Genomic DNA, 14269 nt, shown 5'->3' with positions numbered 1-14269 from the left:
TATCATTCTACAGGAGGCAGGCTACTCTCTATATTTCCAATATAAAGGTAAGACAAAAATAATGAAATTTAATCCACAAGTTAAACTGCTACTCAGAGTAAGCTCTTCTGGCTTGAAATATTTTAATTCAATGCAAGAATTGTCACATCAATCAAGAGTAATCGTAAAGTGACTCAGGTTGATTAGCAGTAAATTTATGTATGTATCTATAGCAATTTATCACCATGTTGAATTACTTCAACGACTATTGCTTTTAAAATTATGATGAGCACACCAAGGCAATATCATGTCAAGGAAATGAGCCTTGTTCTTGACACGTAGTATCTGTTTTACGAATATTAGTTTTCTTGCCCATCTTCCCGAGGTGAAAATATGTATAAGAATATTGCTCTCAACTTATGAGGTCAGCTTACATTATTAGAGTTAGGAGAAATCACAGCAATTATCTGAAGGCCTTTATACCTTTCAGGAAGAGGAAAGATTAGGAATATAGTATCCCAGGAGGTTTAATATGTTTTGACCCTAACTGCTCGTTAGAATCACCTCGAGAGTCTTTTCCTTCTAGTCCAGTTTAATTTTTAATTGTTCTAGATGTGAACTAGGTGTTTCTGGTATTTTCTTAAAAAGATTCCCCAGGTGAATTTATAGTACTGCCATCACTGAGAACTAATGGATTTAGCAAACTGGATAGAACAGTGTTTTTTAAAACACAGACTATGTACTCAACAGGTAGCAATAAATAATGTAACATCGAATGAGAGACTTATTTTCAGTTTTGTTTCAGTCATTTAGATTAAATCAGGGAGAAGGGCCGAAGCGGGCAGATCACTTGAGATCAGGATGTTTAAGACCAACCTGGCCAGCATGGTAAAACCCTATGTCTACCAAAAATACAAAAATTAGTTGCACGTGGTGGCACATGGCTGTCATCCCAGCTACTCGGGAGACTGAGGCGAGAAGATCACTTGAACTCAAACGACAGAGGTTGCAGGGTGCTAAGATCATGCCACTGCATGACTGGATAACAGAATGAAACTCCATCTCACAAATTAATTAATTAATTAAGGAGAATGGTTAAACATGATATTAGGTCTGTCATTAGCTATTTTCTAATACTTGCTAATCTGTAATGGAGCCAAAGTCTCCAGCTCAGGGACTTTGACAGTGTCTAACTTAATGAGCATTTAAATTATTTTGGTCAGTGTCCATTTATATACTCTTCTCCTCACTATATTAATTTTACTAGTTAACTATTATTTTGGTGAGCAGATTTTCACTTAGGATAAAAATATATATTTTATATGTCAATTCCTATGTTAAGTTGAAGAAAATTAATCAGTTTAAGGAAAAGTAAGTAATAATAGAACACTTGGTACTAGGATATGGCAAAAACAATTGTGGAGATGTAACTCTAATGATCTAAGTATAGAAAACACTGGGTTAAGATTGCTGGGACGGCAAAAATGAGGCATCCTGAGATCACCAGTTCCTACTCCATCAACATCAACACACCACCCTGCCCAGAAAAAAAAAAAAATCCTAAGTTGTTAATATGAACTCGATGTTGAAATTAAAAAGCTGATACCTTTGAGGCACCTGAGGCACTTGTCACAACCTAAAATATTCATAAAATGCCTTCCACCAAGTTTTTGTGATCTTTGATGTGTCACTCTTTTGAAACACTTACAATGGAGCAAGCTGGGCCTCAAAATCCTGTAATGGAGCAACTATTCCAGTTTATTGTTACTCAAGAAAGTCAAGAAAATTTTGATATTAATTGATTGCATCTTACCTGTCTTAAATGTGACGTGTTCAGACAACCACGTGATAGGTGAAATTGTTAATCAGTCAGAAAAATTAAAACTGTTTACAGTGTTAGGGCTTGTTTCCATGTTTCAGTGGCTGCCAGTACTTTCTGCTTTTTGGATGGGCAGCGTGCATTAGTAACGAAGGTGAACTTGATGCAGCCACTTGGCATTGGTGGGAGCAAGGTTTAATTTGCGTGATCAAAATGCAGGGTCATGTCACCACCTATTCCTTTAGGAACCCTTACAGAGGAAAACACCAATGAGGTTCCAGAAGGAACTTACAGGTTTGACTGTTTTCAAGGCACCTGGAGATGATTTACATGTAATGTCAGGGTTTGGAAGGTAACCCAGTGAAGGGATGAATGATTCATATTTGAGGCACTGCAATAACAGGCTGTGTAAAGTGATTTAAAAAAAAAAAAAGGACTGCCTATTCAACCTTGGTTCCAAATAGCCGTCAAAATGTAATTTTTTTTCTTAAACTGGAAAATTATGCTTCTTGGCGGTCCAGCAGCAGTATTTGCATTGAGAGTGCTTACTAGGGAATTTGTTTTTTGCTTGTAATTTATTATATTGAAAGTGCATACAACATTTGCAATGTTCAAGAGGTTCCCCTAATTCCAAGGTTTATTTTAAATCTTGATTTTTAGCATGTGGTAGATATCATATTGTATTTTCAGCCTACCTGTAATTAGTAATGATCTGTCTGCTTATTTATTTTTATCTGGCATGGGTTATCAAATCAGGTTTGTTTTTTTCTCTCTCTCTCTTTAGTGCAGAGTGATTTTGAAATTACATCAGAAATTCCATTTGTGTCATCATCTAAGAAAATACAGGGAAAAAGTTACTAAGATTCTCTCCTATTTCATTCAATACATACTGGATTTCCCCTTAGCATTTATTTCAAGGATGCTTTGGCTTACAAATCCATTTACTGTTAATACCTGTTTCACATTCTGGAAATATGACTTGTTTTTTCCTAAGAGAAACATATATGATTACATGGACAAATACTTGAATAATAAAGTAATTCTAGCAAAGCTTAGTAGATATTATAAAAATACAAGAAAGAAAAAATGTTACTGTCATTAAGATGTAAATAGGAACTCAAAGTCAGCTACAGTGAACTTTTCATTTTCTGGTGACAGGTAAACAATTTGTGGATTAACTCTAACTCTGACATCTCTTATCCCCTGCCTACCTCATTCAACTATTTTTTCTTGAATTACTCAAATAAACCGTGTTCTTAACTACCTTAGGTATTTGCACATGCATAAGTACCCTAGTGTAATTCATTTTTCTCCCCGCTTTTCCAGGACAACTTCTGCTCACATGTTAAATCTTAGCTCAATGAATAGTTCACTGAAACCTCAAAAAGTTCTAGATTCCCCCAATATACTTTGAGTTGGCATTACATTATAATTTTACATTGATTTGTGTAGTCATTTCATTAATGCCTGTCTTCTAACTGTAATCAGTATGCACATGAGGACTGTTTTTTATTTCTTGCCTTCAACATTTTATTTCTAACAACTGAAGTAGAGTAACTACTTTAGAAACAGTTTTTGAATGAATGATCTTATTTTTAATAGGTGGTGCTTTGAAAAAAGAACTCAATTTGTATGACTTAGGGGATCCTATCCTGCTTCTTACCGTCCTATTTAAGTTACTGGAATAGGCCTTTCTCACTTTCAAAAATTGTGGACAGCAGCATAGAAAAAAGCTGTGCTTTCTGGAAAATGGAATTACACTAGTGAGCTTTGAGTGCAAGTTTTAAGCAAAAAAGAGACATGAGGAGGAGAAAATAAAGCTGTGAATTTGTACCTTCCGAGTTCTGGTCCATTCTGCTTGAGAAGGTGGGGAAAAGGAAGTTTCAGAAAATAATGCAAACAAAGACAAACTAATTTAACAGATAAGCTATTTTTTATTCAAAGTATTAGTGTTTCTAAGAATTTATCCAAAGATGGTTAGTGTTGTGTTATTTGAATTATTTTATAACCTAAATGATGGTAAATATGTTTCTAATTATTTCTAAATATTACATATTAAGTTTATTTATAAAAAGGGTAAATAATCCATCAAACACTATTTCATCACATTTCAACTAATTTTACTAAGGTTTTTTTTTTTTCTTTTTTGAACATTCCTCTCTCACATCCTTTATCACAGTTAATTAATAACTATATTTTCTAACAATGACAGATGGGGGAAATAATTAGTTTTATGGAAGTGAAACTTCCTTTTGGAATATCTTTTTCCTTTTCTATGTTTTTCTTAAATGCCTGGGAATACTCAATTACATCTTGTTAAGAAATTACAGGATATACTGATAACATTTTTAATTAAATTACCATTATTAAATGTTTAATTCTTGTGAAATAAGTTGGAGTTTAGAATTACATACATGTTACTTGACTTCTCCCATCTGTAACCCTATTGAAAGCTGAGCATTTAGGGATATAGTTGTACATAATCATAAATGCATTTTGGTAAGCATTGTGTTCTACCAAGAAATGCACAAGTCATAAGAGGGTAGCCCAATTAATTTTCACACAATGAGCACACTCGAGTGACCAGCACTGAAAAAAAGAAACAAGATGACCCACATCCCAGATGTCCTCATGGTGCTTCATCCGAAAACTACCATACCTCCAAAGATAGCCACAATCCAGACTTCTCGCATGCTCGGTCATGATCATATCTGTTTTCTATCTGTTTCCATCTGTTTTCTATCCTTCATGCTTTTGAAACTCAACCATATTGATCTATGTAGTTTCAGTTCATTCATTTTTATGGCCTAATAGTTTCTTGTTAAATAATTATTTCACTACTTATTTGTCCGTTTTACTGTGATAGGGTTGTTTCTATTTTTAGCTATTATGGATAATAGCTATAAACAGTCTCGTAAATGTCTTTTGGTAGACAGGTGCATGCCATTCTGTAGGGTATATATTTAGGAATGGAATTGATGAATCATAAATTGTATGTATATCTTGCCTTCATAACTTCTAAACAATTGTCCAGAGTAATTGTACCAGCTTACACTCCTTTCATCAATAAGAGTTCCACTTTCACATCTCAGCAGGATTTGGAAATATCTGTCTCTTTCATTTTGCTGTCGTCTACACATGGCATATGCCATGTGATTTTATTTAACCTTTGTGAATTATACTTTCTAAACTTGTAAACGTAACTTGTTTATACATACCATGAATATACCACCTTTTTTACCCTAGAGAGCAAGGGCCATTTGTTAGACACTTCTCTATCCTTGAATGAATCTAACATAGCAAGCAATGGATGCACTTTTGTTAAGATAAATCTTTCTTCTATGTCATGCTCTATTAAAAGGCTGTAGAGAGTGGGAGAGAGATGGCATTAGAAGAGAAACAATACAAATGTATTTTATTGATAGAGACAAAAAAATGAGGGGATCTCACTTATACTCTGTTAAATTTTATTCTTCATTTATATATTCATACACTCCATGTTGGGGCTGAAATAAAATGGTTTCCGTTTCTACTTGTCTTAGTTAATTGCTTCCCTTTTCTACTGTGCAATGTAAAAGGATAATTAAAAATTATATTTCCCCTGACTAAACTTCTTTAGGAAGATGGCTTCATTTTTTATGATATAGCTGTTTCCCTGTCTTCACCTACCCATGCTAAAAGTGAACAGAAGTCACAAGTTGAACACCAAACTCTTCCATACTCCTTCAAAGAACAAAGCCAGCCATTGTGCCTAAAAGGTGTATCCAGATATGTGAGGACATAAAGCCCTGTCACAATTCTCTTTAACCCAGATGCCTTCAAGTAAGCAAATAAAGTAATAAAGGTTGGCAAAAATAACAACCTTGCTCCAATGCCTTACATGGCATTTGATGGTAACAGTTCTTCACTGAAAACAAGAAATTTCTATGGAAATGAATATCTGTGAGTGTATGGAGCCTGTAAAACCTGAAGAGTTTCTAAAGGTCAGCAGGGTTTGAAGGTGTTTGTCCTAGGGATACATTTCCAAATAACCCTAGGAGAAGGAGAGGGAAAGAGGGAAAGGAAAAAGTTTTAACTTGATGAAAGCAAAACATGCAAGCTTAACAGTTTCTAGATTATCATTTAATTGCAGCCATCAATCACTTCACATCTGTCTTCTTCCAGATCTCTAGACTTTCATCTAAAACTATACAATCCAACTACAGAGAATATGTAACCCATTAAGAATCCTAAAAATGGGAAGGAATATTTAAGAAATTACCCTACAAAAGATTTTAGAAAATTACCTAAAGATAGGATAGTAGAATTCATCTTTCAATATATACCACAAAAACTCAAGACTAAAACTTTTCTTTTAATTACTAAGATATACATTACTTATTGCTTCTTTCTCTTTACCAGTTCAGACATAAATTGATGATCATTTTCAAAGGGCTTTTCTTTCCAAATCATTTTATTACAAGTCATATTTTTACTAATGTCTGAAACTGGCTTGCAGTTAGTCATTTTATGAATGCAATTTTACATTATTTTTAAATGAGGTCCATTTAATGTTGAGCTTTTAGAAATTTATTTGTTCCATTAATTAGCTATTGAGTAATGCCATCAAATGTCTTTAAGGACAACTGTTACTATTATTTACTTTTGTGGGGGAGGGGGAAGACAGAGTCTCCCTCTGTCACCCAGGCTGGAGTGCAGTGGTGTGATCTCAATCTTGGCTCACTAAAACCTCTGCCTCCCAGATTCAAGTGATTCTCATGCCTCAGCCTCCTGAGTAGCTGGAATTACAGGTGCACACCATCGTGCCCAGCTAATTTTTGTATTTTTGGTAGAGATGGGGTTTCACCACATTGGCCAGACTGGTCTTGAACTCCTGACCTCAAATGATCCACCCATCTAAGCCTCCCAAAATGCTGGGATTATAGGCATGAGCCACCGTGCCTGGCTAGCTGTTATTTTTGAGGTTTAATATGTTTTAATTTCCTCTTATTGAGGGGGTTCATGTTTTCATGCTGACTGTCCCTAACTTCTGCATCCAAGGAATTAAAACAGCTTTAGGCTTTTTAAGCTCCAATGTGTTCAGAAAAGTGTTTCAACCGTGGTAATCCCCTTGTCATGCTGCATTTATCTCCCACTAGATATCCACAAGCATCCCTCTTCTTCTCAGGCAGATAATTGCAAAGGGGTTGGAATCAGAGAAAAGAGTTGAGCTGGTGCTGAGCAGCGGATATAAAAAGAAGTGTCACCCTGGTGGAAGTAAATAGACTCTGAGACTGTAATCTCTGCCCTTATTTATTTTTGAAATGATAAATGCCCAGGGGAAAGCTTGTTGTTTATTTGGCTACAGAAATCTTTGACTGCAGTCATGTATGGTTTTTAACTTGTTTTTATTTGCATACATTCCATTGCAGCAATCTTCTCTCTTATACCACCTTGGTTTTTTCCCTAAATAGTTTTCGTTGCAATGTTGTTGTTTTTTTGGCCATAGACTTCAAGATTCTTTGTGTTTTTAAAATAGCAATATATTCATTACCTGTTTTTCCAACAGAGTTCATCTGGTGATTTAATGATCAGAAACATTCAGCTGAAACACAGTGGGAAATATGTTTGTATGGTGCAAACAGGAGTGGACAGTGTTTCGTCTGCTGCTGACCTCATAGTAAGAGGTAAAACATTAATGACTCCTTGAGTTTGTAACTTCACATCTTAACAGCATTCCTTACTCAAGGAAAAACCATGATGAGACAGTATATGAGCATAGGAGTTATAATATGATTTAATTTCCCCCTCATAGACCACAGAATATGACAATAAGGGTGGGTATTAATTCAAAGAAATAAAAATCTCAACTCTGCCCTTCAAATAGCTCTTACTGTAATTGGCATTCCACAGCTGCTGCCAAGTTGATGCGTTTTTGAGCATGTCATTAATTCAACGATTGTATTTAATTTGAGAGAGAATATTGTACAGTGTGTCTGCTTCCAAAAGAATCAGGATTTGGGAATAATTACAAGGGGGACAATTTTCTAAAAATAGAAAAAATGTATCCGGATGCCTGAGAAAATTTGTTCAGAATGCCTGAGAAAATTTGCCAACCTGAGCTGCTGTCCAGGGTACTGATTTGCTACTGGGCTGAAAAATGACCACAGTGCATCATGGAATAAAACACATCTAGATATCAAATTGGGAACTATAAAGATACACTAGTGGATTAAAGGGAAAGGCATCACAACAAGAGCAAAGGATATTGAATTTGAAAAGGTAAAGAATCCTGCTGAACAGAGGTATTTAAAAGTGACTGTCATCTGCAGAGAGTATTATAGTTTAGGAATTACTGCCTCAAATCTAAATTTCAGATCTAACAACAGAAATGTGGGGGAGTAGAGGGAAGTAGTTGTTTTGTTGCCAGGTAAATGGCCTTTTCCCTAAGTACTTTTGAAATTAGGATAGATCAGAGGTATTGAAGTGGTCTTGTGACATTCTCTTCTGTGTGATAGGAGGATGACGTTTATGGAATTGCTACCCAGTGTTTGCATTTGTGCCTTTTCTAGGTTCACCTGGACCACCAGAAAATGTGAGGGTAGATGAAATTACAGATACAACAGCTCAACTCTCTTGGAAAGAAGGTACAGATAATCATAGCCCGGTTATATCCTATTCTATCCAGGCTCGGACACCTTTCTCCGTGGGTTGGCAAACCATCACAACAGGTAAAGGGGGAGAGGCATATATCATCTACACACATATTAATGGATTTCCGATAAATGCTAAAGTATGCAGACTCTTAACTCTTAAATATTCTTTTGCAGTGCCTGAGGTCATTGATGGGAAAACACACACAGCTACTGTAGTCGAGTTAAACCCATGGGTGGAATATGAATTTCGGGTTGTAGCCAGTAACAAAATTGGAGGTGGAGAACCCAGTTTACCCTCAGAAAAAGTAAGAACTGAAGAGGCAGGTTAGTGTTTTTGTTTTCTGAGTAATGGGTTAATTTCTGTGGGTATGTACTTCCATTTCCCTTGGCCCTGAACTCCAGGCCAGCAGGGGATCAGGCTCAATAATCCGTTGTTGCAATTATCTGACCTTTCTAATGGCAGAACTGGCCATATGGCATTTGTCAAAAGAAACACATGTAAGTGATTCTGATGTAGTGTGACATTTCCAAGAGTTCAGTCCGTCGTAAATGATCATTAGTGCATGTTGAGTGAATATGTTTTTGTCACTTAAGGTTATAATTACTATCTGACATAGTTACCCTGTTAGCAGGGGAAGTGCTGTTTTCATTTATAACAAGCATTGACAAATTGGTAGGATAATGACATTTGGGAGTTCTGCTGCTAGGAAATCTCATTCTGCCACCAAGCTTAGTGAAGGAGCTTAAGCAATTGATAAATAGGTATATTATGTCACTTCAAGTGTTGAATTAAGAAAGAATCATTGATAAGAATCCCCATATGGGACAACTATTCGCATAGACCATAAGACTGCTTTTATTATTCTAAAAATATCCTAGCATTAAAACTCAAACTTAGAAAGTGTACATAACATCACAACATAGGGACAGCTGAGACCTAAAGACTTGCCTTATCAGAATCTGTAATATTAGTTAATATCAACTAAAATGAAGTTTGAAATAGAGCTGGTATATCACTTTAGGAACTCAGCTAAGATGGAAGTCATCAAATGTGTTTCAGTAATTTTCATGATGCTGTTTTATTCAGAGCAATGCACATAATGTTTTTGCTAGGAAATAAGAGAAATAAAGGAACTGTGATTTCCCTCATGTTCTGGTCATTTGTTCACACAACACATATTTTAGGGAGCATCCTCTTTGTGTTAAGCACTTTCTAGATATTGCAAGTATAGCTGTGAACACATCGAAGACCCACTTTCATGGGACTTATATTCTAGTTGTGTCATGGGGTTCACTAAGCCTCAAGTTCTCAGTGTAAGTCAGAATCTGATGCCCCTGAGAAGTTTATAAATAATACCTCAAAACAAGATTTAAGGGTTTGAGTCTGGGTCATCCTTAATAGCCAATGCTGTTCTCAGAATTATATCCTACTTGGAATAGTCACAAGCTAAACATTCATGCTGGATTGATTTCCCATAATCTCCCGTAAATCACTTTTTCTTGTTTCATTTACTCTCATACTGGCAAAGTATTCTTCCAACTTGATCATGTTTTTCTTACTGTTTGATAGATTTTGAATTTTTTGTGATTTCATGTAAATATGTTGTTTGATAATGTCATAAAAATATACATATGTATATAATATGTACATAAACACACATGTGTATGAATAATGTGCCAATAATGAAATTATTTTAAATATTAAAAAAACATTGAATTGTCTATGAGGTAAGTATTACTAAATGCAAGTGCCATTTCATCTCTGTTTTTCTAACTCATGCAGTTCCGGAAGTGCCTCCTTCTGAAGTCAATGGAGGAGGCGGAAGCCGATCTGAACTTGTGATAACCTGGGATGTAAGTGTTTGGGCAGCATCTTCCCCATCAGGGTGTTGCTGTTCCCATAATCATTAAGGCTTCCTGGGTGGTGGTGCTGACCAATGGTGCAGGTGGTGGTGGTGGTGCTGCTGGGGTGTGGCTGATGGGTGCTGCTGCTTATGGTGGTAATATAAGTGGTGGTGGTGGGGTTAGTGGGAGTGGAACTGATGGTAGTGGTGGTAGCTCTAGTAGCTAATATCTTTTGATGCCTTTTCTGAGCCACCCACTGTTCCTAGCATTTAGCGTATATCTTCCTCATGTCATCCTTGCAACAATTCATAGATGAAAATACTCCAGCTCAGAGATAAGAAATAATTAACCCAGGGTCACCAGGATGGTAGACATATGGATGAGTCATGTTGTGGCTGTTGCCCCTCAGACTCCTCTTATGACTTTCCATGTAACTGTGCAGCCCCCACTGGTGAAGTCACTTATTCCAGCAGGTGCTTGAATCTGTTTCTTTCCTGGCTGTTCTCTCAGCGCTTGCTTTACATCATCATTAGGAAAAAGGTTAATTAACATGTTTTAAGTCAGAAAGTACTAGAATTACCTACATTATTTAAAGATGTTGATGATGTGTCAATAAAATTTTTGACATGACTCAAGTATAGCTTTAAGTTTATTTCATTAATATTTCTTTCTTTTTTTTTTTTGAGACAATCTTGCTCTGTTGCCCAGTCTGGAGTGCAGTGGTGCAATCTCGGCTCTCTGGGTTCAAGTGATTCTCCCATCTCAGCCTCTCAAATAGCTAGGATAACAGGCACATCCCACCATACCTGGATAATTTCTGTATTTTTAATAGAGATAAGGTTTTGCTCTGTTGGCCAGGCTGCTCTCAAACTCCTGACCTCAAGTGATTCACCTGCCGTGGCCTCCCAAAGTGCTGGAATTACCAGGATGTAATTTGTTAATTTATAAATTAGTATTTACTTCCTTTTTTTTTTTTTAGTTTTACCCTACTGTGCTTAATCAACACTTCAATGTTTCTTCCCATAAAGTCCACATTGAGAATTAGATGATTTTTATTTGATTTAAGAGATCAGATATTTTCAACTGAAAGTATATCTTATTAGAAACTCATACTTGAGCCATAAGGTGATCAGCTACCTGAACAATCACAGAAAATTCCAGTTCAGTTTCTGGATGGCTATGAAATGGTGGCATACGTCTGTTTTAAAGCAGCTGACATGAGTCTCCTGTTGATGTTTTTCTCCTTTTTTTTTTAATCTAACTGCTTAATACAATGTAGATGATTATTTGATGACTTTTAGAAATGCCTGTGGATTACAGCTCCATTCATTTTTGCCTTGCCCTTATGTGTAAGGGTGATTGAGTATGTCTTTCCTTTATAGCCAGTCCCTGAGGAACTACAGAATGGTGAAGGTTTTGGGTATGTTGTTGCTTTCCGCCCTCTTGGGGTTACCACCTGGATCCAGACAGTGGTGACATCCCCTGACACCCCAAGATATGTCTTTAGGAATGAAAGCATCGTGCCATATTCACCATATGAAGTTAAAGTGGGTGTTTATAATAACAAAGGTGAAGGACCATTTAGCCCAGTGACAACAGTGTTCTCTGCAGAAGAAGGTATGGAAAACATGACTGTGTATCAGTTCCAACCTAATAAAAACTATTTGTGCTCCAGAAACTGATTTGGAGTCTCTTTGTAACTTCAAATATATTTATTCCAAAGAACAATGACCCAAGTAGTAGATTCCCAGTGTAAGTCATAAAGATCAATCATAAATGACTTGAAGTATAAGACTTAATGGATAGAGGATGTAACAGTGCAAGGAAGATTAAACCTCAGGACCCCAATTCACTAGGCCAAAAGGAAAAAATTAAGCTGAAAGCCAAGTCATGAAGAAAATGCCTTTCCTTTTGTTCCTAACCAGATAGCTACAGAAAAGGGTTAAATCTCTACAAGTAGCTACTCTGTGTTTGCCTTACCTTATGTAAAGTGCTGATTTACTGAGCAGAGGCCTAATTGACTAGTTTCCTATTTGCTTGTTTTCCCTTGCAACATGTGGATTACCATACCCTTCCTCTTTCCACTATAGCCCACTCTAATATTTAAATACCTCAAATTCACCTTTAGACATGGACACAGACCACGGAGTGTGTCTGTGAACCCATTTTTTTTTCTTCTGGGCATGTCCTTAACACCTTGGTAAAATAAACTCCAAAATTGATTGAGACTTGTCTTAGATTGTAACCATCAGTTAAAAATCTGTTTATGAGAAGTACTTCCTAAGTTCAAGCTTGTGAAGCAAGGAAAACCACAGCCTTACCTTGGGTAATAAAAATATACCCCTTAGAGCTACCCTAGCCCTAAGTGGTACAATGGTTCCCATGGCCTAAGAAAAGAATGTTAGTGGATTAAGAGTCAGGAACAACAATATCTCAGTAAACAGAAATGCAGTGTATAGGTTTGAGGTATATGATTTCCTGCTGGTAGAGATACAGACATACTTCACTCCAAACCCATTCCATTTATTTGTTTTTCTTTTTTTTCCTCAATATCTTTTTTTTATTGCATTTTAGGTTTGGGGGTACATGTGAAGAACATGCAAGATTGTTGCATAGGTACACACATGGCAGTGTGATTTGCTGCCTTCCTCCCCATCACCTATATCTGACATTTCTCCCCATGCTATCTCTCCCCAACTCCCCATCCCCCTCTGTCCTTCCCCTATTTTCCCCCGAAAGATCTTTTTTTTTTAATTGCATTTTAGGTTTGGGGGTACATGTGAAGAACATGCAAAAATATCGAGACATCTATGTTTTGTCTTATGGCCACTTTAGAAAACAATAAAGGTAGAAAAATTATATGAAATTGCCATTTCATAGATCAGCAAAAACTATTGGCTAGTAGAAACTAACATGTACGGAAGTTTTACCATCTTCCAGACATGACCTAATTTGAAATTTCAAATGAAGAATGAAATGTAGGCACTATTATTTCCCATTTACAAATGAGAAAATGGAAGCCTTGTAAACGAGAGTAATAAATTTGCCAAAATTCCTAGTAGTGAGTGGTACAGCCAGTATTTTAACCAAGGACCTTTGACCTTAACCATTCTGAGCTCATGAAATACATCAGTGTCTCTTCTACCCTCCTGACAGTAAGTGGCAAAAAATGGTCTGTAGTTGTCATTCCTAAGAATAGTAAGTAGAGTTGATTCTTCTTCGGATCGCCACCCCTATTCTTGTCTTCTCACTTTCCATTGAGTTCTGAGAGGGATTTTTTTAAAGGATTATAAAAGTATTTGCAAAAGGAAGAGGCTTAAATTCATATCCAAACCTTATTTCCAAAAGCTACCAGGGATTACAGGGGCAAGTAAGGGTTTGGGGGAGTAATGGCAATTATCCAGGGAATTTTTTGGACACTGTCAACCTGTGCAGCCAGGACCTAGGTGCTGGCAACTGGAGAAGAGGGGCAGCCACAGCCTCTTGCCCATTCTTGACTCCCTCATTTTCATTCTCCTGTTAACATTTTTGCTCCCACTGAAGAGTTAGCTAAAAGTCTTTCTGTTCAAATGTGAGAAATGAATTGGGCTTGCCTAAGACAGAAGCAAAAGAGTTTTGTGAAACCCACAGGGTGTCTCTGTGAATCCAAGGGAGAATTATGCAGCAAACCCCACAAATAATTTTAATCAGGAAGCTCTGGAACCTCAGAAAATGGTCTGCTCCTCTAGAGCAGCTACAGTGGATCAGTACTGCAAATACTCCTAGTACTCCCCAACTCTCCAAACCAAGTTTCAAATTATCAGGAGAGAAAGTCTAAGAGACCTAACCTTAGAACAAGAATTCATTTCAGCATCAAGCCACCTTGGCAGAGAAGCAGGATCATTTGACAGAGAAATGCACATGAGGGCGGGGAGACTCCTGCTCAGAGCTGGGCTCTGAGAGGGGAGAACCACTGTGAACCCCACAGGACCTCAACCGTGGGTTGAGGGGA

General features: G+C 36.7%; 1 protein-coding gene across 5 annotated transcripts in view; it reads left to right on the top strand.

The window, feature by feature from the left end:
* The window catches only part of CNTN3 (contactin 3), a 335565-nt gene that overhangs the window by 289448 nt on the left and 31848 nt on the right, over positions 1 to 14269 (top strand). For all 5 annotated transcript variants that reach the window (XM_039477684.2, XM_074404562.1, XM_074404559.1 and 2 more), the window contains 5 exons: positions 7347 to 7464; positions 8350 to 8508; positions 8608 to 8757; positions 10217 to 10287; positions 11661 to 11895. In XM_039477684.2, the coding sequence (XP_039333618.2) occupies positions 7347 to 7464; positions 8350 to 8508; positions 8608 to 8757; positions 10217 to 10287; positions 11661 to 11895 (733 nt within the window). The remainder of the gene's footprint in view (positions 1 to 7346; positions 7465 to 8349; positions 8509 to 8607; positions 8758 to 10216; positions 10288 to 11660; positions 11896 to 14269) is intronic.

This window comes from Saimiri boliviensis, chromosome 8, assembly GCF_048565385.1.
Source record: "Saimiri boliviensis isolate mSaiBol1 chromosome 8, mSaiBol1.pri, whole genome shotgun sequence".
In the NCBI taxonomy this organism is placed as follows: Eukaryota; Metazoa; Chordata; class Mammalia; order Primates; family Cebidae; genus Saimiri; species Saimiri boliviensis.
Note: the sequence above shows the minus strand (reverse complement) of the source record. Positions and strands in the feature narration are given on the sequence as shown.